Below are 26,815 nucleotides of genomic sequence, written 5' to 3' on the forward strand. Positions count from 1 at the left end.
GGCGTTCGATGATGGCTAATTCCTCCCACTACAAAATCTACACCATACCGATTAGTATTCAAATATCTATATGTATAGAGATACCCACAAACAAGCGTATGTATGGTACAAGTATGTATGTACCAGTAAACCGATGCAGTGAATGGCTGAATATTTTATACAGCAACCATATTTCTGTAAATACCACAGCTAAAATAATAATGACAGATTACCTCTTCGGAAGTTTACAAAACTAATTTTTTTCATTTATTATTAACCATATCCGCTCCCTACGCGGAGCATATGGAGTCCACAACTATCTCCAGGCTTTTCTGTCGGCTGCCAGCTCCCTTGCATCCTCCCAAGTCAGATCCGCGTCCCGAAGTTCTGACGATAACTGCCGACGAATTGTCAGCAGTGGTCGTCCTGGGCGGCGCGAACCTGATGCCTTGTAAAAGAGGCAAGATTGATGGCGACTCTGAGCAGGCATGCGGAGTACATGGCCAAGCCAACTGAATCGCCTTTTCTTGACGACTGTTGTGACTAAGATTTGCTGCGTCCTACGCCTCATCTCTTCATTCCTCACAAAGTCAAACCACCGCACGCCTAAAATTCTCCGAAGACACCTATTCTCAAAGCTTAGTACACGGCAATTTAATTTGGTAAATACCACTATTTCTTAAAATACTTGTTTCGATGCATTCCGCAACATTTTCAAACACCGTATGTGACGCTAAGTCTAAATTCGTCACGGGACGAAAACATACGAAATGTGACTATGTGTAGATACATCATAAGAGGTGATAGTGATCAGTTTCTCCAGGGTATGCTTGGCTACAATAGTTTAGAGACTAGAAGGAATGTATATTTGATTACGCATTTTTATCGATTTTTGCGCGGTATGATCGATAATCCTGAAATTATCCGGAACATTGGTCTGTATGTTCCCGATAGTTACCTAAGACAGCGTCGACATAGATTGTTTCACATTCCTATACACAGGACCAACCTGCCGATGGTTATGCCTGTAGGAAGAGCTACCGCTATGTTGAACAATATCACATTGGATATTGATCTGTTCCATGTGTCCGAAGGAGTTTTCCGAAGCGGGATTCTTCTACACCTTTAAGTCTTCTTGCTTATTTTTAATATATACGCCTTGAATATTGTTTGTTATGTATATATATTTTTTTTGTTGAATAAATTGAATTGAAATTGAATCATATTATAATTAGTACTTACATAAAACCTAGAAATTTTATTTGTTGTGTACTTTTGTAATGATTCACTGTTTTAACTTTATATTTCGTTAATTTAGTGTGTTAATTATTATTATCCCCAATTACTTTTTATCATTTAGATAACTTATGCTAATTTTATAAGTTATACTGTATATTTAAACAATGTAATATATTTTGTACAAATTGGATACGTCCGCCTACCTAGTGTAATGGTGAGCACCCTCGGCTACCCTTCTGGAGGTCCCAGTTCGATTCCCAGGGGGGGAGGGGTCATATAAATATAAGTGATTTTTTCACTCTAATATTTATTCAAAATTATGATGCACTGTTACCTGAAGTGGAGGTTTGATCACCTTTCCTTCATGTGTTAACGGATCAAGTTTATACGTTGCATGCCCTATGCACCATTGGGTGCGGATAAGGGTTTGATGATGAATTTGCTTTTGCCGTTGGTACAAAAAATAAAAATAATATATTTATAATATATAAAATAATATATATATATATATATATATATATATATATATATATATATATATATATATATATATATATATATATATATATATATATATATATATATATATATATATATATATAAATATATATATATATATATATATATATATATATATATATATATATATATATATATATATATATATATATATATATATATATATATATATATATATATATATATATATATATATATATATATATATATATATATATATATATATATATATATATATATATATATATATATATATATATATATATATATATATATATATATATATATATATATATATCGCCAATATATATCGCCAAATCCACATACCATAGTAATTGTCGTCGAACCTAATCCTGCTGCCGGGTCTGGGGGGGCCTTCCAGGGTGCGGTACTTCCTCTCGCCGGCGCCCCGCGAGCGCGAGGGGGGCCCGCGGGCGCTCCCGAAGCGCCGCGGGGGCTCGCCCGACACTTTGAACTTCACTTGCAGCATGTTACCTTCCTCGTATCACTCGGAACACATTCAGTACCGACGGCCTTGTCACACACACTTGTCACGATCGAGGGACAATCACTTTTGCAAATTTTAATCACGAAATAATTGTAAAATCACAGCTTTCGGACGAAAAATTCATAACAATTTTAAAAAATGGCTGTCGATTGATATATTACACATTATAACGGACACCGAACGAAAAAATATTTATATATATCCTGATTTTATGGTCAATTTGACGTCATTTTATTTTAATAAATTATAATAGGAATAATTATAATAGGTTTTCATTTTTATTTTTTGACATCTCAACATGATAAATAAGAATATGGAAGTCTGGGCATTTACGGGGCTTACGACCGTCATAGACTGGTTTAAGTGATCACTCCCAAACTTCCATATTCTTCTTCATCCATGTTGATATGTCAAAAAATATTATTTAAAATAACTCCTAATTGGAGATAATCCAGATTTGTCAACTAGTATTTAGACACTCAAAATGTTGCAAATAATATGTGCGTGAGATGGTTTGGCCGTATGAACCGAACGAGTGAAGAAAGGATGTTAAAACAAATTAAAAAATATTTTTTTTAAATATTTCAATGAAGAATTAAAATAAATAAAAATAGAAACGCGGGTATCCGCGGGCCGCAAAAAAATACTCGCGGGCCGCAAGTTGGACATGCCTGCATAAGACTAACTAACTAACCATCACGCCGCTTCCCCGCAGGGGTAGGCAGAGAGAATAGAGCGCCACACCACTCTGTCCTTGCAAACATTCTTCGCCTCTTCCACGTTTATGCATCTCCTCATACATACCCGCCGATTGTTACGACTCCTAACCTGACCACTTTTTTGGCATACCTGATCGTGACATGTTTTTCTCGGTCTTCCTCTGCTTCTTTTCCCGCTAACATTCGCCTCATAAATTTGTTTTACCGTTCTTTCCTCACTCATTCGTTCTACATGACCAAACCATCTCAACACACCTTTCTTAATTTAATCGATAATGCTTATCTCAGCTTTGCACTCCTTCCTTATTTCACTATTCGTACATCTATCATACATCGTTTTGTCGCACATTCTTCTGAGAGATCGCATTTCGACTACATTCAGTCTACTTTCATCACTTCCATACATTAGAGTTGGAAACTGCATAAGAACATAGTAAAATAATAAAAATGGGGAAAAAATTAAACACAAGTTGAGAAAATAATTTTGAAATATTTTCAAAGTTCTTAAAATGAAACAAAGAGATTCATTTGGAGCTTAAGTCACTCATAAACGAGTGGGGCCTTATTATTCATAATAATAATCATAATTATTAAAATAATAATAAATAAAAAATAAAAAATGAAAAGGGATTTATCGATATAACGATATTATAACATAAATCCATCGTATAAAATTCAAACGAGCTTACGCGAGAAATGAATTAAAATTAAATCACTCGAGATATTTATAAATATGTATAAAAATTAAAAATAATAAACCATTTGCCAAATCGGTTCACCAAAAGATAAAAAAAAATATTTACTTTCAACCAAAACAAATATCCCGAATAAAACGGCGAACGGCTCTTTTGATTGGCCTAACGTTTACACTATAAATAACAGAAAAGTTTACGTCAAAGTTATATTTATTGTAAATAAATTAAAAAATCAATGGAAACGATTTCAAATACTATAAATACATAACTCGTCCGCCTCCGTAGTGTAATGGTCAGCACGCTCGGCTACCGTTCTGGAGGTCCCGGGTACGATTCCCAGAGGGGGGTCTAATAAATATAAGTGATTTTTTCACTCTAATATTTATTCAATATTACCCTGGACTGGTACCTGAAGCGGAGGGCCGATAACCTTTCCTTCGTGTGTTAGGATCAAGATAACACTGCGTTTATATGATGCAGTGCCCTATGCACCATTGGGGTGCGGACAAGGGTTCGAATGAACGAATGAATAAATACATTAACCATGTATTGTACTCAATTTCTTCAAACCCTTATTCGCACACCAATAGTGCAATGGGCACTGCATAATACAAACGCAGTGTTATCTTGATCGTTAACACATGAAAGAAAGGTGATAAGTCCTCCGCTTCGTACCAGTCCATGGTAATATTGAATAAATATGAGAGTAAAAAAAAATGTAGTGTAGACAACTTGAATTAGAGTGAATAAATCACTTATATTTATCTGACCCCCTGGGAAGCTAACCCGGGATTTCTAGTGAGGTAGCCGAGCGTACTGACCATTACACTACGGAGGCCAACAAAAAGAAAGAACAGTAAAACAAATTTATTAGGTAAATGTAATTGGTAATAGAAGCACACTAAGGCCGATGAAAACTTGTCACGATCAAGTATTTAAAACACTTATTAGTGGTCAGGTAAGGAGTCGAAGATTGTTTGCAAATACAGATTGGTTTGGCGTACTACCTCTCTGCCTACCCCTGCGACGAGCGACGTGATGGTTAGTTAGTTAAACATTTACGTTTCAAATTTTCACACTTGAAATTATTAATATTTAGATAATGTACACAGATTCGAGTTTAAATCATGACGACCGATGAGATTAGCCAAACACTGGAATCATAAACACCACCTCATCACGTCGGTATCAATATTTCAGCGAAACACTCCACATCAACATTTACCAGAAAAATGTTGCGTAATTACCGTTCGAAAATATGCACACGCGTGTTCACACAACGCCCGATACCGAACCATATAATTGTGCAATTTACAATTATTTCAGTACGCGAGGTATGCCATAAAGCAAAACGGACACATCACGACACTATGTATGACAAATGTTCAGAAGCTCATTTTCAAAACTGAACTTATCCATTTTTACATTTCTTTTACATCTCAACATAGATGAAGAAGAATATGAAAGTCCGAGTATTTAAAGGAATTATGACCTGTCATAAGCTGGTTAAATGATCACTTTACACACGTGCAACACTAACCGTTACACCCATGATTGACGACCACACAATTCAAATTTTTGGAACTCCTAGACATATCGCTCACTCCTTTCAAGAACGTCATAAATCAAAAATCGACAATTTTCAGTTGTGCATGTTTTCGGAATGCCCAGAAAATGTACTGTATCCCAGCAAAAGAGGCATATTTTTAATTTAATATTTACCCGCGACAGGGCAGAGTGCTATTTTGCATTTTGTAGAAAGGGTATTGTTTATTTTATTTTTAAATATCCTAAATATTTTTCAAATGGAGAAAAAAACCTTCAGGTTTTACCTAAAAATATCTGTTGCACAGTAAAAAGTTCAATAAGTGGCTTGATATTTGTTTTTAATACATTGTATTATATTTTTAAACTTTAGAAACGTTCTCCTGAAAAATCAAGTTTTTGACGTTCTTGAAAAAGTTGAGCGATATTTATCAATCTCGTGACATGGTAAATATGAGTTCACAACAGCCATCTATGTTGGATTGAAAAAGCCTTTATTGAGCAGAGACTCAAATCAAAATTTGTAACAAAACTTTAAGTGGAGAAAACCCACATTTGCGAACAAGTATTTGGACACACTCAAAATTTGGAATTGTCTCCATTTTTTGACAAAATGAGACAGATTGATTTTTTTTCTTTTTCGACATATTGTTTTCCGCCTTACAATGTCCAGTAAATTCGAAATGGACAATTTCCGCAACAAGTTTTCAGCAATTTTAGCATACACACTCGTATACGTAAAATCTCCTCACTACAGCAGTTATAAAATGATAAAATTCATGTGGAAAAATTTACAGTTATTTTTTGACATCTCATCAAAGATGAAGAAGAATATGGAAGTCTGGGCATTTACGGGGCTGACGACCGTCATAGGCTGGATTAAGTGATCACTTTACACAAGTGTAACATTCACCAATTCTACCCATTATTGACAACCACACTACTCAAATTCTCGGAAGTTCTATATATATGAACCAATTTAGAAACCTTGTTCTTGAATCACTAGAACTTCACTAGAGACATCTATTGGTGAGATGTAAAGAAGCTTTTTATTAAGCAGAAACTCTTATATTAGTAAGTAAATAACTCCTGTAATTGGAGATAATCCAGATTTTGTGAACAAGTATTTGGACACACTCAAAATGTTGTAAATTTACATAGTTGTTATTTTATTATATAAAAAATGACTCGACGTAGAGCGCTCTAAATTCAGATGTGTCTGCTTTTGAAAAGTATCTCCCGATTCGAGGTAGAGTGGAAGCTATGCGCTCGCAGCTACCGTATTATGATACACGAAGGAAATTGCGGTAGGAGTGATTCACTGCATGCATGATTCAAAATATTGAAAGATAACACACATGTCCTAGAAACCTTTGCCACATACTGCGAGAATCGTGGGAAGAACAAATTTAACCCATAATTGCACGATTTTTAAAACTAACCAATTAAACTTGCCTCTTCCCCGCAGGGATAGGGAGAGAGAATAGAACGCCACACCACACTGTCTTTGCAAACGTTCTTCGCCTTCTCCACATTCACGCATCTCCTCATACATACACGTCGATTATCCAGACTTCTGACCTGATCACGCACAAGTTTTTAAAATACTTGACCGAAGTTTTTCTCGGTCTTCCTCTGCTTCTATTACCAACCACATTCGCCTCATAAATTTGTTTTACTGTTCTTTCTTTATTTATTCGATTCACATGTCCAAACCATCTCAACACACCTTTCTTAATTTTATCCATTATGCTTATCAGCCTTGCATTCTTTCCTAGTACCATGATTCGAACATCTATTTTACGATTTTTTTGTATCACTTCCCAATTTGTGTATTTTCGTCCTCCATTTTCTTTCCTATAAAGGAGTAATAATAAAATAGAATAAAATAATAAAATAAAAATTGTGTCAAAAGTAATGTTTTCCTCTGCTTATATTACGACATACCTACATTATAATGCCTGAATTGACCGACATAAAGACACGATTGTCATTCATCTACACGCGCGACGAAGTGTGCATGTGTGTGTCACACATCAATGCCAAAATGTAAGATGTGTCGTCATAATTATGGATATAATGCAGATTAGCACGTCCGAACCATCGTTTTACACGAATGTCAACAACTGCTTGTTGACATTTTTTACGACGAACAGCTGTTTTGCGACGCTCCGACCAAAAACGTTATTTTTATAAATTGCGTTATCCAACAAATATTTCGATTTAAACAAATTTTTAATATTTACAAAACCAATATTTTAAGTGGCATTTTGAGTGTGTCCAAATACTTACTCACAAATCTGGGTTTCTTGTTAAAGAAATCACGGTTTTAGGCATCTCCCTGTATGTAAAATAACTCGGGAAGGATATTGCATACTTTTTTAATGGATTTGGCGTTTAAATTGTAGAACTCCATTTTGAGTTATGTATTAATTTTTAAATCAAACACAGATTTTTTGAGTCTACCAAGTTGTATTTTATTAACAAAAACACATAAAAATTTATATTGTGACAATTGTTTCGCCTAGTTATGGCATGTCACGAATGTCTCATTACATTTGTTTGAAAATGCCATAACTTAGCGAAACAATTGTCACAATATTAATTTTTGTGTTTTTGTCAATAAAATACAACTTGGTAGACTCAAAAATCTGTGTTTGATTTAAAAATTAATATATTGCATACATTTTCATAAGGGTCTCCACTAAATACAAAGCTTACTCAACTCATCCATAGATGCTGCCGAGAACTCACATATGTGCACTGAATGTGAATGTTATGAATGAATATGTTGAATGTTACACGTGTATAAAGTGATCACTTCAACGCGCGTTCGACGGGTCATAAGTCCTTTAAATACTTCCATATTCTTCTTTATACATGTTCAATATGAACAATTCGTTGGTGAAACCCCGATTTGTGAATGAGAATTTGGACACAGTCAAAATGTGATGACAAACTGTATTTTCACCTGTTGATGAGAACACCTGTAGTCGAACCTCAAAACGAGTCGTGTTTACATTAACAAACTTAAACAGGTGGTTTTTATTAATTTTATAATTTTTTGTGTATTTATTTATTTCATACAGTTACAAAATATTTAATTTATTTCCTAGTAGAAACTACTTATTTATATAAATCCATATGTACATGACAGCAAAGCCAATTATAATGTACACAGCTTCATTTAAATATTTTTTTTTAATGGTCGAAAAAAAATAACAGAATGTTTCAAAGAAAGAATCCAAAAAAATAATAAAACGTACCGAAAAAAATGAAAAATTACAAGACAAAACAAAATTTATTTATTAGTTTTAAATCAAACACAGATTTTTTGAGTCTACTAAGATGTATTTTAGTAACAAAAACAAAAAAAATATGTGACAATTGTTTCGCCTTGTTAGGGCGTTAATAACATACAACTTAGTAGACTCAAAAAATATGTAAAATTAATATTGTAATGCCTTAAACAAGGCGAAAAAATTGTCACAATATTATTTTTTGATGTGTTTTTGTTAATAAAATACAACTTATTAGACTCAAAAAATCTGTGTTTGATTTAAAATTAATACGTAAATTAAAATAGAGTTCTACAAATTAAACGTCAAATCAATGAACAAAACAAAATCACCAATATATATACATCACGTTATCCAATCCGAGAGGAATTGCCTATATCTAGCAGTGCTGAGATGGAACAGATCCACATCTCTTGCTATACGTAAGCCATTCAGCAGACCAATGCATTACCGATGGTAAATTGGTTCTGCAAGAACAAATGGTCTGTGTTGCCTGGCTCTAACGTAGTTCTCCGTAGTCTTATAGAATTTTTATATTTGTTTAAAACATTTTATACGTATATGATAGTAGTTATATATGAATTATTATTATCCGATTCAACGTACTGCCAGTACACACTAAATTTATGTTACGATTGAAAAAAAATATCATTTTAAACGCAAAAATAAACGAACCGTTTAATCTCGACCACAGCCGAGAGAGTGACTGGTGACAATATGGAAAACGCCTCCATTGTTAGCGTCCTACCTGAGGGCCGAACGCACAAAACACCACAACACACCAACTGAATGTACATGCGTGCATTTTAGGTACAAAATATCGCGTTGGTACCATATGTGGCAGATGAAAAGGTTTCCGTAATTCAGGCGTACGTAAATGGCCGTGAGAAAAGCCAGATGATACATATCGCGGGAAATGAGAGCTCTGGGTTGCCGCTCGTACGGTGGAGTATCGCTTTTCGCACGCTTCTTCATTCGTCGAACGAATATCGAATAAATTCGTCGGTCGAGTTGCGCGAGTGGCGCTCGGAGCTCGATGGGAAACAAGGAATTTTGACAAATTGCGGATTATAACAGTATCGTCGAATGATTCTATGCGATATTAGATAAAAATGGAAGATAATTGATTAATAATTCTTAAAAACACAACAATCCCTCTCTTTATATACCTTTCAATTCTGTCATCGAGCTACAGTTGGGTTATAAAGCATTCAGTAATAATATTTTGCATACTGAAAAGCAAGATCAAAGATGTCGTTAAGTGGGGAAGGCAACGAAGTAGACAATGGTATGCGCATGTGAGGAAAATTAAACCATCCAGCCTCCTCCATATTTCACTGCACGGCAAACCCCAAGGATTGCCGTGCAGTGCAATGTGGGGACTCCCGGGCAGACCACCAAAGAGATGGATTGACAGCTGGGAATCAATATCGCAGGAGGCGATCCCTCTTTAAAACAGACCACAAGGCCTACACATGGCAGAAGAAGAAGAAGATACATAAATTAACAATTAACAAATGTAACAGATTGGTGTGTGTGCGTGTGTCGTTCTATTCTCTCAGCCTACCCCTGCGAAGAAGCGACGTGTTGGTTAGCTAGTCAATTATTATTCTACCTATAAAATAAAATATTCATCTCACTTGTTTGGGCGATAACTTTCAGCCTAGCGCCTTGTCACGAGCTAACGTTTGACACCTGTGACAAGTAGATCGTATTTTTTCGGCACGAGTGTTTTCATAGTTTCAGAATTTGCTTCCACCGACGAATGTTTCTGACGTATTCCAACACTCAATATGTGCGAATATCAAAATTTGAGTCTACAGATTGTTTTCAAACGACGCGTACGTTTTACACGTGGCCGAGTATACGTCGATATGTCGTGATGCATTTAGCAATCAAACTGCAAATAGTCGGTGTAATAATGGAGTGATGACTTTCTACACGCATAAAATTTACCATTATACAAATGATTTGAGATATTTTATAAAAAGAGGGAGAGGAAGATTCCCACACGATGGACCGCTCAAATTAAGGCAGTAGTAGGCACCTCAGTGGTTGGAGCGCTACGTGCGGCGCAGTCAAGGGATAATTGAGAAGAATCATTGCTTCCACAAGGGTCACAACCCTCAGTCATGAGGAATAAGACGGAGAAGAAGAAGATAAAAAAAGAGTAGTATGAGTGTCAATCATGGATAGAATGGTAAATGTTACACGTGTGTAAAGTGATCAGTTAACCAGCCCATGACAGGTCGTAAGCCCTGTAAATAGCCAGACTTCCATATTCTTCTTTATCTATGGTGAGATGTCAAAAAAAATAGTTTCGGAAGTAGCTTTCACCAACGAATATGAGATGATCAACACTCAATATGTCCGAATATCGAAATTTTAATCTAGAGATTTTTTTCAAACGACGCGTACGTTTTACACGTGGTCGTGCATACGTCGATATGTTGTGGCGAATTTAGCGATCAAAACAGCAAATGGATGGAATAATTGGAGGTGAATCGATTGGGCGTATACGCAAACGGTAGCAGACAGTAATTATTTATTATTATAGAGATTATTCCGGCGTCAGATAATAAATAATATTATTCAAATTGAACAGTGCGAGATGGTATCGCATATCGGGTAATTGAAGCGATCTACATACATATATTCATGGTTGGTATTTAATAAGGGGCTCGCGATAGAGCAATTTGTACAATTTTCCTCCTCCATTTCCTTTGCTACATAGCAGTTATTTCTTTCAACCAAAGCTCCTACAATCACATCGCGCTGGATTAAAAAATAAATTAAAGTGATTTTTCAAACGAAATATAAGAAATTTTAAATCTGCCATGAAACTAGTCATTATTTTACGGTGATATTTTTCTTCTGTCCGTTATCTGCACTTGGTGTATGGGGCATTGCGTCGCATCAATGCGGTGTTATCTTGATTGTTGGATACGTGATAAATTTTTGCGTGTCTGGTACCAGTTCACGACGATATTAAATATTAACGAACTAACCAACCACCACGCCGCTTACCGCGGGGGTAGGCAGAGATAATAGAACGCCACACCAATCTGTCTTTGCAAACAATCTTCGCCTCTTCTTCATTCATGCATATTCTCATACATGCCCGTCGGTTATTCCGACTCCTGACCTGACCATGCCCAAGTATTTGAAATACTTGATCATGCCAAGTTTTCCTCGGTCTTGCTCTGATTAGCAACCATTTCCATTTTTTTTTGCTGTTCTTTTTTCACTCATTCGATTCCCATGCCCAAACCAACTCAACACACCTTTCTCGATTTTATTCAGTCTACTTTCAACCTTCTTTTGCCAACTCCATACTTCACTTCCATACAACAGGGTTGTTATCAGGACTCTGTTGTGTACTGGAAGTTTAGCTTTCGCTGATAGGTTTTTATTTAATACAACCGATTTCAACACACATTTCTCAATTTTATCGATAATACTCCTCACATCACAACTGGAACATCTATCACACATCGTTAAGCCGCACATTCGTCTGAGAGATCGCATTTCAACTGCATTCATGACAGTGGCGGTACTTCCATAGAAGCCCATAAGCCTGGCTTGCCTAACAACTCCGAATAAAAATTACCAAATCTGCATGAAATGATTAAAAATACATAATTAGTGTATGGTTGTTTTTAAAATATCGCGCGCTTGTTTGTGGTACTGGAATCATCTAGCCGAGAATAGCCGAGATTACAATGCATTGTTTATCTTTGTAATGTTTTTTGGGAGCTTACTGTACTGGGGGTGGTATGAATGGAAGAAATTATAGGTACGTCATGTATTCACGAAAGTGAAAAATAAGGGCTTGCCTTACTGGTAAACCCTAGGCACGCCGCTGATTCATGACCACATTTAATGCAAACAGGGGGCTCGCGCTGCCCTCTCCGAGCCCCCTTCGGCACATCCCTTGATGCATTAGGTAAATATTCCAGTTCGATTACACTTATCGGTAATGCTACAATTCTACACGGTCCGCGTTGGATTTCATTTTAAACGGATAGCTTCGAGCGGCAAAAATTTGAGTGTATACTTTTTTTTCTTCGAAAATTGAGTGATTAGATCGAAATTCGAGTTCTATGGACCTTTACTTTTCAAGGTAACAACGATTGTGTTATTATTTACCTATTATTTTTGACATCTCATCAAATATGAAGAAGAATATGGAAGTCTGGGCATTTACGGGGCTGACGGCCGTCATAGGGTGGTTTAAGTGAGCACTTTAAACACGTGTAACATTCACTAATTCTACCCATCATTGACAACCACACTATTCAAATCTTTGATGAGATGTCAAAAATAATATGAAAATAATTCCTATAATTGGAGATAATTCAGATTTTGTGAACAAGTATTTGGACACACTCAAAATGTTATTATTTACCATCTATCATACAAAATATTTGTATACAGCAAATAAATTTCTGTTGTATACAGCAAATTACCTATATTTAAAAATTATCGACAAAAAAGGTTGATAAACAAAGCTAAAGTATTATTAAACATAATAACTAATTAACCATCACGTCGCTTCTCTGCAAAGGTAGGCAGAGACAATAGAACGCCACACCAATATGTCTTAGCAAACAATCTTCGCCTCTTCTATGTTCATGCATCTCCTTATATATACCCGCGATATAATCTGGGAAATATGGCGATAATAAAAATTAAAACTACATATTGTGATACATGTTTCGATGCATCAGATTAACTTAAACAAAACGGTCGGATTGTGGTTAGGGTCGCGGACTCTTGAGTCAGATGTTCTCGGTTCGAACCCACTCTACCATAATTTGATACCTATTTCTAATTATGAGCCGCTTAGGCTCACAGAAATATTATGAAATTTAAGTATTTTTGTAAATAATAAAAAACACAAATAATTTCTCTTTAAAAAATTAAAAAATAAACTTTGTGGCGATTTTCTTTACTGGCGATGGCGATATTTTGCCGGCAAAGGGCGCTTGTCCACTACCCGGAATTTTACCATCCGGCAGTCCGGTTTTGAAAAATGAAAACGACTACGACAGTTTAGCGTGATCGAATTTACGCGCAACGTGTTCACGCGCTGATCCGAAGAAACATGGACAAAAGCACAAGCCAATCCAAGCCAATCATCGTTTTAAAACGCTAACTGACGTGCCGGACAGTAAAATTCCGTGTAGTGGACAAACGCCCAAATGGTCGATACACCGCAAGAATGTGTCGGTATTTTTAGTAGATTAAACACGCTCGTATGAAAATAGTTTTACGGCGCCAGCTGCAGATAAACTCGTAGAAATGACGAAAGTGAAACGCGTTACGCGCGTGGCGCGTGCCCAATCGGACTCTACGCACAAAGGGAGTGAGCCGATTCCCTTATCGGCCGCCGAGTCGGTGGAAACGTGAATCATCCGGAGGAATTCAAAACTTGAAACACACGACGCATTTCCGTGACCGCAGTTTACCCGTTCAATGATGTGTTTTCATCACACGCACGTTATCAACTCACTAGACTATTAGGCTATTCAAATTAAAAAAAAATTAAAAATAAAACTGAAAGAAGTAATGACTTTTTTATATATTTTTTTTAAATAAAGAGAATTATTTGTGTTATTATTATTTACACAAATATTTCAATTTCATACTATTTATGTGAGCCTAAGCGGCTCATTATAAGAAATAGGTATCAAATTGTGGTAGAGTGGGGTGAGTTCGAACCGAGAAACTCTGACGTAGTTAGAGTCCGCGACGCTAACCACGGGACGATAACCCGACTTCTTCTGAGGTCATTACTTCATATTATTTTTGACATCTCATTAAAGATGAAGAAGAATATGAAAGTCTGGGCATTTACTGGACTGACGACCGTCATGGGCTGGTTTAAGTAATCACTTTACACACGTGTAACATTCACCAATTCTACCCATCCATTGTTGACAACCACACTACTCAAATTCTTGGAAGTTCTATATATGTGAACCAATTTTTGAAACATTGTTCTTGAATCACTAGAATTTCACTAGAGACATCTATTGGTGAGATAAAATTAAGTTTTTTACTGAGCATTTCATCTTTGATGAGATGTCAAAAAATAATATGAAGAATAACCCCTATAATTGGAGATAATTCAGATTTGTGAACAAGTATTTGGACACACTCAAAATGTTGTAAATTAATTACTTCATTCTGTTTTTGGGTACAATCATTCAAGAATTCGAGAATTTGAGTAGTGTGGTTATCAACCGTGGGTAGAATTGGTGAATGTTACACGTGTATAAAGTGATCACTAAAACTAGCCTATGACGGTCGTAAGCCACGTAAATGATTAGACTTTCACATTCTTCTTCATGTACGTTGAGATGTCAAAAAAATAATATGATCAATCATTTAATTTATTTATAGATTTGGCGTTCAATTTGTGGGACTCCATTTCAATTTATATATTATGGTAAATGTTAAAATTAAGGCCCAGTATTCATTAAGCTGCAACCGAATTTTCTCTAAATCCAGGTAACATTTAACGTAATGGATTTTTTTCTTAAAACACAGTTTTTGCATTGAAAAAATCAGTTTTTGTTCAGAAATAATTATATGATTTTGAAAAGAAAAGAGTTATTGAAAGGTAAGGAGTTAAAAAAAATATAAAAATATATTTTCCATATATATTCTAAAAAACAAAAAATATCCAACACGTATATCGTAGTCATACAGGAGAAACTGACCAAGTGCATTTCATACAAAAACGTGATCATTGACTATTTGATATCTTACTAGCTTAATATTGCCTTGAAAAAATCCCAATACGATTTTAAACTTGGAAGTATAATAAATTGACTTGTTAAAAATGACTAACTGCATTGATGTTTATTTTCTTGCCAAGCAAAAGTGATTTAAATAGCCCTCCTGAACATTTTACATTTTGTAAGTTGGTCACTTTTTCCTGTACGACTACGATATACATTATTTAAAAAAAATCGAGCGTGAACAGACATGTCGCTCGCTCCTTTCAAGAACGTCATAAATCAAAAATTGTCAATTTTCAGTTGTGCATGTTTTTGGAATGCCCAGAAAATGTACTATATCCCAGCAAAAGCAGCATATTTTAAACTTAATATTTACCTGCTACAGGGCAGAAAATGTTGTTTTTGTATTTTGAAGAAAAGGTATTGTTTAATAATTTTTTTAGATATTTTAAATATTTTTCAAATGGAGAAAAAACCTTCAGGTTTTACCTAAAAAGATATGTTGCACAGTAAAAAGTTCAATAAGTGGCTTGATATTTATTTTCAATACATTGTGTTATATTTTTAAACTTTAAAAACATTCTCCTGAAAAATCAAGTTTTTTGATTTATGACGTTCTTGAAAAAAGTGAGCGATGTGATCTCTCCGGCGGTCTCTGAATTCTGTATTTGCGAATATCCCAGTAAACACTGATTTTTTAATTCTATTAAATTGTATGTTATTATTTAAAACGCAATTTTTGTGACAATTATTTTGCCTTTTTATGGCATTTTTAAACTAACGTTTGTTACAACCGGTATTGCTGTAAATCCATTCTGAATAACTAGACTAGATTACACGGGTAAGAAATAATCTCTGATTGGAATACTACACAGATAAGAATTAGGATACTAGCAAAGATAAGAGATACCTTAACCCTTTCTTGAGTCGATTAATGCCATTTTACATAAAAATTCTTCACTCATATTTTATTCATACATCGCTCACTCCTTTCAAGAACGTCATAAATCAAAAAACTTGATTATTCAGGAGAACGTTTTTAAAGTTTAAAAATATAACACAATGTATTAAAAATAAATATCAAGACACTTATTAAACTTTTTACTGTGCAACAGAACTTTTTAGGTAAAACCTGAAGGTTTTTTCTCCATTTGAGAAATATTAAGTTTATTTAAAAAAATATATATACCATACATTTTATTCAAAATGCAAAAACAACACTTTCTGCCCTGTAGCGGGTAAATATTAAGTTAAAAATATGCCTCTTTTGCTGGGATATAGTATATTTTCTGGGCATTCCGAAAACATGCACAACTGAAAATTGACGAATTTTGATTTATGACGTTCTTGAAAGGAGTGAGCGACATGTCTTATCTATGGATAAGAAAATGAGAATGATAAGATTAACATTATTTAAACAAAAATAATATTTCCAATACATTTTTTTGTTAAATATCACGCTTAAAGATACAATCCTAAAACCCTTGTATAGCTATGTTTCCAATATACTCACTTTAGATGCATTGGCAACAAGTTACAATACAACTGTTTCCAATACATTCAATTCAGATGAATTGGAAGCAAGTTACAATACCACATTGTTTCCAATACATTCAATTTAGATGTATTGGAAACTAGTAAAGATACCACTATGTTTGTAACACACTCAATTTAGACGCATAGGAAACTAGTTACAATACCACTATGCTTCTAACGCACTCAATTTAGTTGCATTGGAAACTAGTTACTATACCACAATGTTTCTAACACGCTCAATTTAGATGCATTGGAAACAAGTTACAATACTACTATGTTTCCAATACACTTAATTTAGAGGCATTGGAAACTAGTTACGATACCACTATGTTTATAACACACTCAATTTAGACGCATAGGAAACTAGTTACTATACCATAATGTTTCTAACACACTCAATTTAGATGCATTGGAAACTAGTTACAATACCACTACTTTTCCAATGCACTCACTTAAGATGCATTGGAAACTATTTATGATACCACTATGTTTCTAACACACTCAATTTAGATGCATTGGAAACTAGTTACAATACCACTACTTTTCCAATGCACTCACTTAAGATGCATTGGAAACTAGTTACGATACCACTATGCTTCTAACACACTCAATTTAGATGCATTGGAAACTAGTTACAATACCACTTCGTTTCCAATGCACTCACTTGAGATGCATTGGAACTAGTTACGATACCACTATGTTTCTAACACACTCAATTTAGATGCATTGGAAACTAGTTACAATACCACTACGTTTCCAATGCACTCACTTAAGATGCATTGGAAACTAGTTACGATACCACTATGTTTCTAACACACTCAATTTAGATACATTGGAAACAAGTTATAATATCACTATGTTTCCTATGTAATTATTTTAGATGCATTGGTAGTGTGTTGCAATATGACTACGTTTCCAATTCACTCAATTTAGAAGCATTGGAAACAAAGTAACAGTACCACTTTGTTTCCAATATAGTTACATTAGATGCATTTAGTCATATTACATTAGCAATATAACCATCGTAAAACTATTTCATTTATTGATTCGGTAGTCACTTTATGGTAATATCTATCAAGTATTAGTTTAAATTTCACTTGGAAAATACCACTACTTATTAAAATCTATTGTGACACATGCTTCAATGCATTCCACATCATTTTCAAACACCGTGTGAAACGGTGTTTGAAAATATTGAGGAATGCATCGAAACACGTGTCTCAATAGATTTTGAGAAATAATGGTTTCACCAAGTGGAATTTATTTTTAAATAATACACTCACTTTAGAAGCATCAAACATAACTATTATGTTTGTAATAGCCTCACTTTAGATGTAACGACAACACATTGTTTATGCATTTCTAGAATCACTGATAACTTTTTATTTTATATGATTTATTGAGTCCGAGCACTTGATTAACTACGGTAAATGGAAATGATAAAACAGAGACAGATATTTCGGCAGATGTCTCACACGGGAATGGATTATAGAACCAAACACGGAGTGGTATTATCGTCTCCCAACCTGGGCAGCGGAGGTGTGCTAATTCAGGCCAAACTGCTATCAACAAATGTGCTATGCAAACACACACAGCGTGATAACGCCTTATCATTGGAATTAATTCTGATAGTGTGTGAATAGGCCCCGTACACAATGCAGGTGAGGAGAGTTCATTGTGTACAAGATGATAATTATCACTGTTGCAATAGGTTTTTAAAATCAATAATCAAGTGATATGATTCACTATTTTTGACAACTCCACATAGTTGAAAAATAATATCAAAGTCTGGTGTGGCGTTCTATATTAGAACGTTAGAAGCGGCATATGGTGAATTAGTAAGACTGCTAAATAAAAGCTTTCTCAATCGAACATAGATGGCTCTAGTAAACTCACATGATCAGTGTGATGAGATTAATGATATATAATATGTAGGAGTTCCGGAAATTTGAGTAGTGTGGATGTAGTGTCTACCCAATCATGGGTAGAATGGAATGTAACAAGTGTGTAAAGTGATCACTCAACCAGCCTATGACAGGTAATAAGCCCTGTGAATGCCCAAACTTCCATTTTCTTCTTTATCTTTGTTGAGATGTAAAAAAATGTAACATTTAAAGTGATTTTAAAAACCAAATAAATGTGATTTTATATACCAGATATATTTGTATGCCAAAGTCGATAAATCGATTCCGGCATTTTAACGATTAAAAAAAACAAACCTAGAGCACTTAAGCCAATAAGGCTTACCACTTTTTTACGTAAGTTGATATATACATTCTATAACAGATCAGAGGCAAAAGATGGAGCCGCAAAATCATTCGGATTACAGCGCGTTTCGGATTATGCAGCGTTTAGATTAGTGAGCTGGCACTGTATTAACACATAACGGGCAGTTTTTTCATCAACCCCTACCCTAATTATGCTCAGACAATCTGCCGCCCGACCCTCAGTATGCTTATCATGAGTAACCGCAAACCTAATTCCCATCTGTAAAATGTTTTTTGGCGTCTCTCGCGCTTTACTAAAAGTAAGCAAATAGAATGCTTATAAGCGTCTCCCGCTCTCTACCAGCAGAACGTAAAAGACACTTTTAAGCGTTTCCCATTCGCCAGGAACTACGCTTGGATGGCTTGACTCTGGCTGATATCTGTACCCGACGGATTCTCCAGTTCTTTGGACACGTTGCGCGTGGCAACAAGGATAGCCTGGGACGACTAGTTGTGATCGGTAGCCTGGAGGGAAAAAAAGGGAGAGGAAGATCCCCGACACGATGGACCGATCAAATTAAGGCAGCAGCAGGCACCTCAGTGGTTGGAGCGCTATGTGCAGCGCAGTCAAGGGATAACTGGAGAAGAGTCATTGCTTCTGCAAGGGTCACAACCCTCAGCAATGAGGAATAAGACGGGGAAGAAGCGTTTCCCGCACATAATGTGGTAGGAAGTAATAAATTTGATATTTAAAATGAACTAAAACTGAAAACTCACAAGAATGATCACTTTTTCTTGAAATATAAATTTATATTGTCGTAGTATTTCATTTTAACTTGAACAACAGTACAGGTCAAAACAATCAGGAAAGCAATGCAGCAACAAAATAAGGTAAATCAGACACTTTATAAAAAAGGACTCACCCTCAGAATTGTCAGCTATGCTCCCCGGTGGTGTGGAATAGTTCCCTTTGCTTCCCGTGTCCTCCTCCTTTCGTTTCAGTGCCTACACAAATATAATCATTACATCAGAATGAACACTCATTGATACTTGCATAAAATATTAAAAGCAAATAAACAAATGTAAAAATTAATATAAAAATTGATATTATAATAGAAAGATGCGGGATGGGAGTATTTTTTACTAATTTACACATTTTTGCTGAACGGATTCTCACTAAAACAAAACTAAAAATTTAAACAAACAAAAAATACATGTGATCCCAAGCACTTTTCCTATAAAAAAAATCCCTCTTCCTCCTAAGATATTAATGAAAAGTTTGTATGTATCCTGCAGGGTGACTAAACATGTAACTAGCCGATAAATGATTTTATTGTATTGTAATATCAATAGATGGCATTGATAGTCCGAAGCCCGAAATAATCTGAAAATATTTGAGAAATAATCACTATACCCCTAACCCATTAGTATTTTATGGCTTCATTGTTGAAGCGGTACGCATGAAGAGGTTAAACGCTTTTACCCGATCTACAACGCCGTGCTGGCCAGGCCGATCATACTAAATTATCCTTGGCTCTTTCCTTAGCTCTACCCGACCGAGTTTCTCCAGGGTATGCTTGGCTACAATAGTTTAGAGACTAGAAGGAATGTGTATTTGATTACACATTTTTATCCATTGTTGCGCGGTATGATCGATAATCCTGAAATTATCCGGAGCATTGGTCTGTATGTTCCCGATAGTTACCTAAGACAGCGTTGGCATAGATTGTTTCACATTCCTATACACAGGACCAACCTGCCGATGGTTATGCCTGTAGGAAGAGCTACCGCTATGTTGAACAATATCTCATTGGATATTGATCTGTTCTATGTGTCTGAAGGAGTTTTCCGAAGCAGGATTCTTGTATACCTCTAGCAATAGTTCTTGCATATATTTTATTTTAATGTATTTTTAATGTATACAATTTAAATTTTTCTAAAGTTTGTAATGTATTTATTAATTAAAATAAATAAATCGAATTGAAATTTAATTGAATTCAAAATCATCTTTGTTCTTGTTTCTTTCTTTGTCAAGCACTAATTTTAAAGATTTAAAATAAAGGACACTTATATGCATATTTAAGCGCTCTTGAGGTAGTATTTTACGAAAATAGCGCTTTATAAATTAACCAAATTTATTATTGATACCACAGTGTATATGTGGTAAGTCTTTAAAATATCATTTAAATATATAAACAAACAAAAATTGTGAGGTTTTTATCAATTCAAACCCTTATTCGCACCCCAATGGTGCATAGGGCACTGCATTATACAAACACGGTGTTATCTTGATGGTTAACATACGAAGGAAAGGTGATCAGCCCTCCGCTTCAGGTACCAGTCTAGGGTAATATTGAATAAATATTAGAGTGAAAAAATCACTTATATTTATTTGACCCCCCCTGGGAATCGAACCCTGGACCTCCAGAACGGTAGCCGAGCGTGCTGACCATTACACTACAGAGGTGGATTTGTGAGTTTTTACTTTTCTGAAAATGTAACGGCCATCTCTTGTCGCATGAAGATTTAAAAAAAAAAAAAAGCTTTATAGGACATAAATATAGTAAAACATATAGTAATACAGTAAAACACACACATTAATACAAAACGAAGGATTTAAGCACACATGCAACAAACACAAATAAAATTCCTTTAATAAATTAGATTTACTGCAATCAAGCAATGAAAATCGTGCATTAGTCAGGCATTAAAAGCAAATAAATAATAGTAATAAAAAAAAAAACATTAACACAGTGAGAAGAAATATTTATGTTAGTAGATAGTTTTTGTTACAAAGCCTATTCTTAGATTATCACTTTGTGCTAATATTTTTTTATCTAAATACAGCATCCATCATCAACATAGATGATAAATGCAACAATGTAGTCCAAAATACTTGACACATAGCATAAAAACTCATAAAAACACAATTGGCACTTAAAAAATTACTAGTATTAACATACCATAGATTAGGGCTACTTGAACTTTGATGTATTACTTGAGCCCAGTACAAAAAAAATTATTTAGATCTGTATTTGGTCTACAATAATGAACATATCGACATGATTCATTGTTTCCCTGACAGGTGACACTTATTGTCACCATACATTCATTATTGCAGACCAATTTTAGAGCAATGAACAGATTTAAATCTCTTTTTTGTACTGGGCTCAAGTAACACATCCAAATTCAAGTAGCCCAGTTCTACGGTATTTAAAAATTTAAAAATTAACCATTTCTCTGCAGGAAGAAGCTGAAGCAGTACATATTTTTTTTCTATATCTGGAAATTCATTAACTAACTAACTAACCATCATGCCGCTACCCGCGGGGGTAGGTATAGAGAATAGAACGCTACACCACTCTGTCTTTGCAAACATCCTCTGCCCCTTCTACATTCATGCATCTCCTCACACATAACTGCTGATTATTCTGACCACATTCAAGTATTTGACATACTCGATCATGTCAAAAAAAAATTCTTCTCCTATTTCTCTGGTACTAATTCCAACTACATTCGCCTCATAAATTTGTTTTACTGTTCATTCTTCACTCATTCGATTCACAAGTCCAAAACATCTCAACACACCTTTCTTAATTTATTTGATAATGCTTATCTCAGCCTTGCATTCTTTCCTTATTTCACCATTCGAACACCTGTCATATATCGTTTTGCCGCACTGAAAGCTCGCATTTTGACTGCATTTAGTCTACTGTCATCGTTCTTTTGCCATCTCCATGCTTCACTTACATACATTAGTCTTAGAACCAGGAACTACACTCGTCCTGTAAAAACTTAAAAGTTGTTTTTTTTATGATACATAATTGCGCATAATTTTTAATATAGCGTTTCCCAACTATATTTTCTTCACATTTGTACAGAAGTATTTTGCAAATTTCAAATGTTTCGACTGTTGGAGAAGTCATTCATTTAATAAGGAATGAAATCCATAGATATTTATTCTCGAGGAAGTGCAGACAAATGGTTAAATGGTTAAAAGACTGATGATTATGAAAAAAAAACAAAAGAATATTTAACCACTTAATGCTAGGGTTTTTTTTATAAAAAATGTTTGAAAAAAACAAGGTTTTTCTAAAATGTTTTCGTCAAAGTTGATCCACTTTTCAAATAAACTATAACAATTTAAGCACATTTAATTTACAATTACAACTACAATATTTTGAATGAAAAAAAATAAATGAAATTTTAAAATTCAATATTTAGCGCGCGAGCGTGATTCGTTTAAAAGTATGAAGCGGTTAAAAAAAACAAGACTATTTACAAATGAAAATTTAAAAAAAAAAGAACATTTATGGCAACAAAAGAACGATTCAGGCGGGACGGCACTATTGGCGGCGGGGCGCTGACCTGAGCCAGCAGCGTCTCCACCTTCTCCTTGTCCATGAGCGAGGAGTGCACGCGCTTGTTCTTGAGGTGGTGCGGCGTGTCGCGCCGGTGCAGGCGGCTCTTGGCGTTGGGGTCGTCCCCGTCCCTCTCGCTCTCGTCCAGGGTCCTGCGGCGGAGGCGCGTGCGGTGCTCGCGCAGCGTCACCGCCTCCTCGTCCTCGCCGGGCGCGGGGCCCGAGGTGAACCCGACGCGCTTTTGCCCGTAATATTCCTAGTGAGCGAGGACACTTCACTTGACTTAAGTCGACAGATATATGAACATGTTTTTTGGGCCATTACGTATCGGACAAATACTTCTGTCATATCTAATAGCGACAAAAAATCAGGGCTGTCCAAATAAGCCGGATTTTCAACCTTCGTTTAATTGCACAACATCATTCCAATGCCTTTACAGCCGATTAACCGTTTACTGTTGAGATTTTTTCATATTTGTATGTTAAAATTGACGGAGACTTTTTTTGCAGAAATAATCCATTTTAGTGGACTTGGCAAGGGCGAAAATAACAGGTTTTTACAAAAAATCTATTCCCATTTCTCACATTTTTTGTGAGACAAAAAGAAACGCAGAGAAGCTCAAATGCACACAGTGATCCGTGGAAACATCAATGCTCGGTTTAAGCCAAAGAGATAAATTAAGAAATGAACAAATTAGGAACAGAACCAGAATAGCGGATATCATGGATCGCGTAGCAAGACTCAAGTGGTAATGGGTAGGTAAGACAAAACCCCTTGGAGAACTTGGAAGAATAAAAGAGGCAAAGGAAGATCTCAAAGATGGTTCAACGACATAGCCACTGTGCAGTGTGAAAACTGGCTGCAAGCAGCAACAGACAATAAAAAAAATAGAAGGATACGGAAGAGGCCTATATCCAGCAATGGAGGACAGAAGGCTTAAGAAGACGAAGAATTTGTAACTAAAAATTAATGAAATTATGTTTTGAATATTGAAAGCATTAATGTTGTGGATCATATAGATATATTATTTTGAGAAATAAAAAGACTTTGTTTTTTGATCCACTCACATTTTTATAAACCAACTAGTTTCGGCAACAACCAACGGAAGAGGGCAACATGTTGTTGCCGAAACTAGTTGGTTAATAAAAATGTGAGTGGATCAAAAAACAAAGTCTGAATGAAATTAGTTTATTTATGAATATTATTGACGAATCGGAACTTTAGAAGCGCGCACGCTGCGACACAACCTACTAGATTCTATATATTCTAAAATATACTGGCGTCATCATCGATATATCAATGGCCACACTTTTGGCAAAGTATACCAAAGTCAGTATGTCGATTCTCAGCGCTCTAACGGTTAAAGAACCAGTCTACCAAGTAGAAAGTTAGAGAGCGCTGTAATTCAACTGTCTCGAGGATACCATACGTCACCGGAATGCCTTCCCGTAAATTGTCTCTGCGAAACATATATCGCTCACTCCTTTCAAGAATGTCATAAATCAAAAATTGACAATTTTCAGTTGTCCATGTTTTTGAAATGCCCAGAAAATGTACTGTATCCCAGCAAAAGAGGCATATTTTTAACTTAATATTTACCCGCTACAGGGCAAAAAATGTTGTTTTTGCATTTTGGGTATTGTTGAATTATTTTTTTTAAATATACTAAATATTAATTTATTATTAGATTAAAACCAATATTTTTAGCTGCGACCGGGTTTCGTCGTTACCGACATCACCAGTCTGATGATGTCGGTAACGACGAAACCCGGTCGCTGGTCAAATAAAAAAGTGGAAAAGCTAAAAATATTAATTTTAATCTAATAATAAATTAAAAATGCAATTCCATCACGAAGTGTCAGTGGATAATATAAATCTATACTAAATATTTTTCAATTTATGACGTTCTTGAAAGGAGTGAGCGATATAAGAAATCTTGACAACAATACCCGGGAAATAAATCCATTACTTGTGTTCTCACGAGGATTCGAACAATTTCAAAATATTGTTAATGATAAAAATTAGAAGAAATTACATTTCAGACGTCTTTTTAGTATGTGTTAATAATTCAGAAAGAATGTTGCATATAAAAAAATTAAGATATTGACATTGCTACACACAGAATCTTGCACACAGATGAGTGCTTGGCTTGTATATGCACATACAGATCTAGAGAGATCTTTACGATGTCGTGCAACCAAATGAAGGTTATTGAAAGATATAAGGACTTCGTTATTTGAAAAAGTGAATAAGGTAGGAACATATATAAAGAAACAATTTACTAGAAGTACATGCCTAATAGCTAAACATTATGTAACCAAGAAAGTTTTTACAGTTTAAATATAATTTAACTTTATAATTAAACTTTAAACATTTGGGCACTAAGTAATTCAACAACCTTCCTACAGACATAAAAAAAATTGAAGACTTAAAAATGTTAAAAAATTAATCAAATGAATTTTTGTTATGTTAATCTAAGAAAAAAAAATCCATAAAAATAAATCGTAAATTGTAAAACAAGTGTAAGTCCCTCTCCAAGCACAAGAGCACAGTCATTTTTTTGGAGAGAACTGTGTTTTTAATTTTAAGAATGTTAGAAATGTTTAGAAAATGAAAAAAAAGAATAAAAAACATTGTAACCATATTAAATATATAAAAAATAATAATTTCACTTATTGTTACAATTTTGACTCATATAACAGAGGTGCATATTCACAAACCCTGTTAAAATTTGACCTTGTACGCCAAGATCTGACGCCACACCCATAAAAACTAAACCTTTGATTCAACTATAATTATTATTTTGTCCAAAAATAAACAGTATTGTATAATATCGCAGCGAAGCGCCCTCGAGGTAGTATTTTATGAAAATGGCGCTATATAAATTATCCTAAATTATTTTTCTAGAGAAATGATATGCTTTGATTTGATATGCACAAAACGTCTTGAGACTCTCAAGCCTTTTCAAATGTCTGTCAATACTAGTTTGACAGCAGTGTCTTTTCTTTGTAAATTCAACCTTAGTAAGAAGCATTTGGAATTTAAAGATATCAAAAGTATTTATGTATTAATTTTAAATCAAACACAGATTTTTTGAGTCTACTAAGTTGTATTTTATTAACAAAAACACATAAAAAAATTATATAATATAAATTTTTATAAATAATATAAATTTAAATTTTTTATGTGTTTTTGTTAATAAAAAAAACTTAGTAGACTCAAAAAATCTGTGTTCGATTTAAAATTAATACATAAATTAAAATGGAGTTCTACAAATTAAACGCCAAATCAATAATTATCAAAAGTATTTTAAATGAAACACCACAAACTGTTTTGGTTACATAATTGAATAACTATTAAGGAAGAACTACGGTTATTTAAATATTTTAAATATCCAGGTTAAATAAAGATATACCCCATGGCATAACATCCCGCATTCATATTCATGAAAAAAAATCT

General features: G+C 34.6%; 1 protein-coding gene across 17 annotated transcripts in view; it reads right to left on the reverse strand.

Annotated features, from left to right (window-relative positions):
• The window catches only part of scrib (scribble planar cell polarity protein), a 327,417-nt gene that overhangs the window by 130,562 nt on the left and 170,040 nt on the right, over positions 1-26,815 (reverse strand). For 12 of the 17 annotated variants that reach the window (XM_088256722.1, XM_088256716.1, XM_088256721.1 and 9 more), the window contains 2 exons: positions 23,364-23,612; positions 19,919-20,000 (listed from right to left, as the gene is read on the reverse strand). In XM_088256722.1, coding sequence (XP_088112848.1) covers positions 19,919-20,000; positions 23,364-23,612 — 331 coding nt within the window. The remainder of the gene's footprint in view (positions 1-19,918; positions 20,001-23,363; positions 23,613-26,815) is intronic. The other 5 variants (XM_088256718.1, XM_088256719.1, XM_088256715.1 and 2 more) reach the window with 1 other exon arrangement.

Source organism: Brachycentrus maculatus, unplaced genomic scaffold (assembly GCF_059751285.1).
Source record: "Brachycentrus maculatus isolate JH-2025_06_01 unplaced genomic scaffold, ASM5975128v1 h1tg000065l, whole genome shotgun sequence".
In the NCBI taxonomy this organism is placed as follows: Eukaryota; Metazoa; Arthropoda; class Insecta; order Trichoptera; family Brachycentridae; genus Brachycentrus; species Brachycentrus maculatus.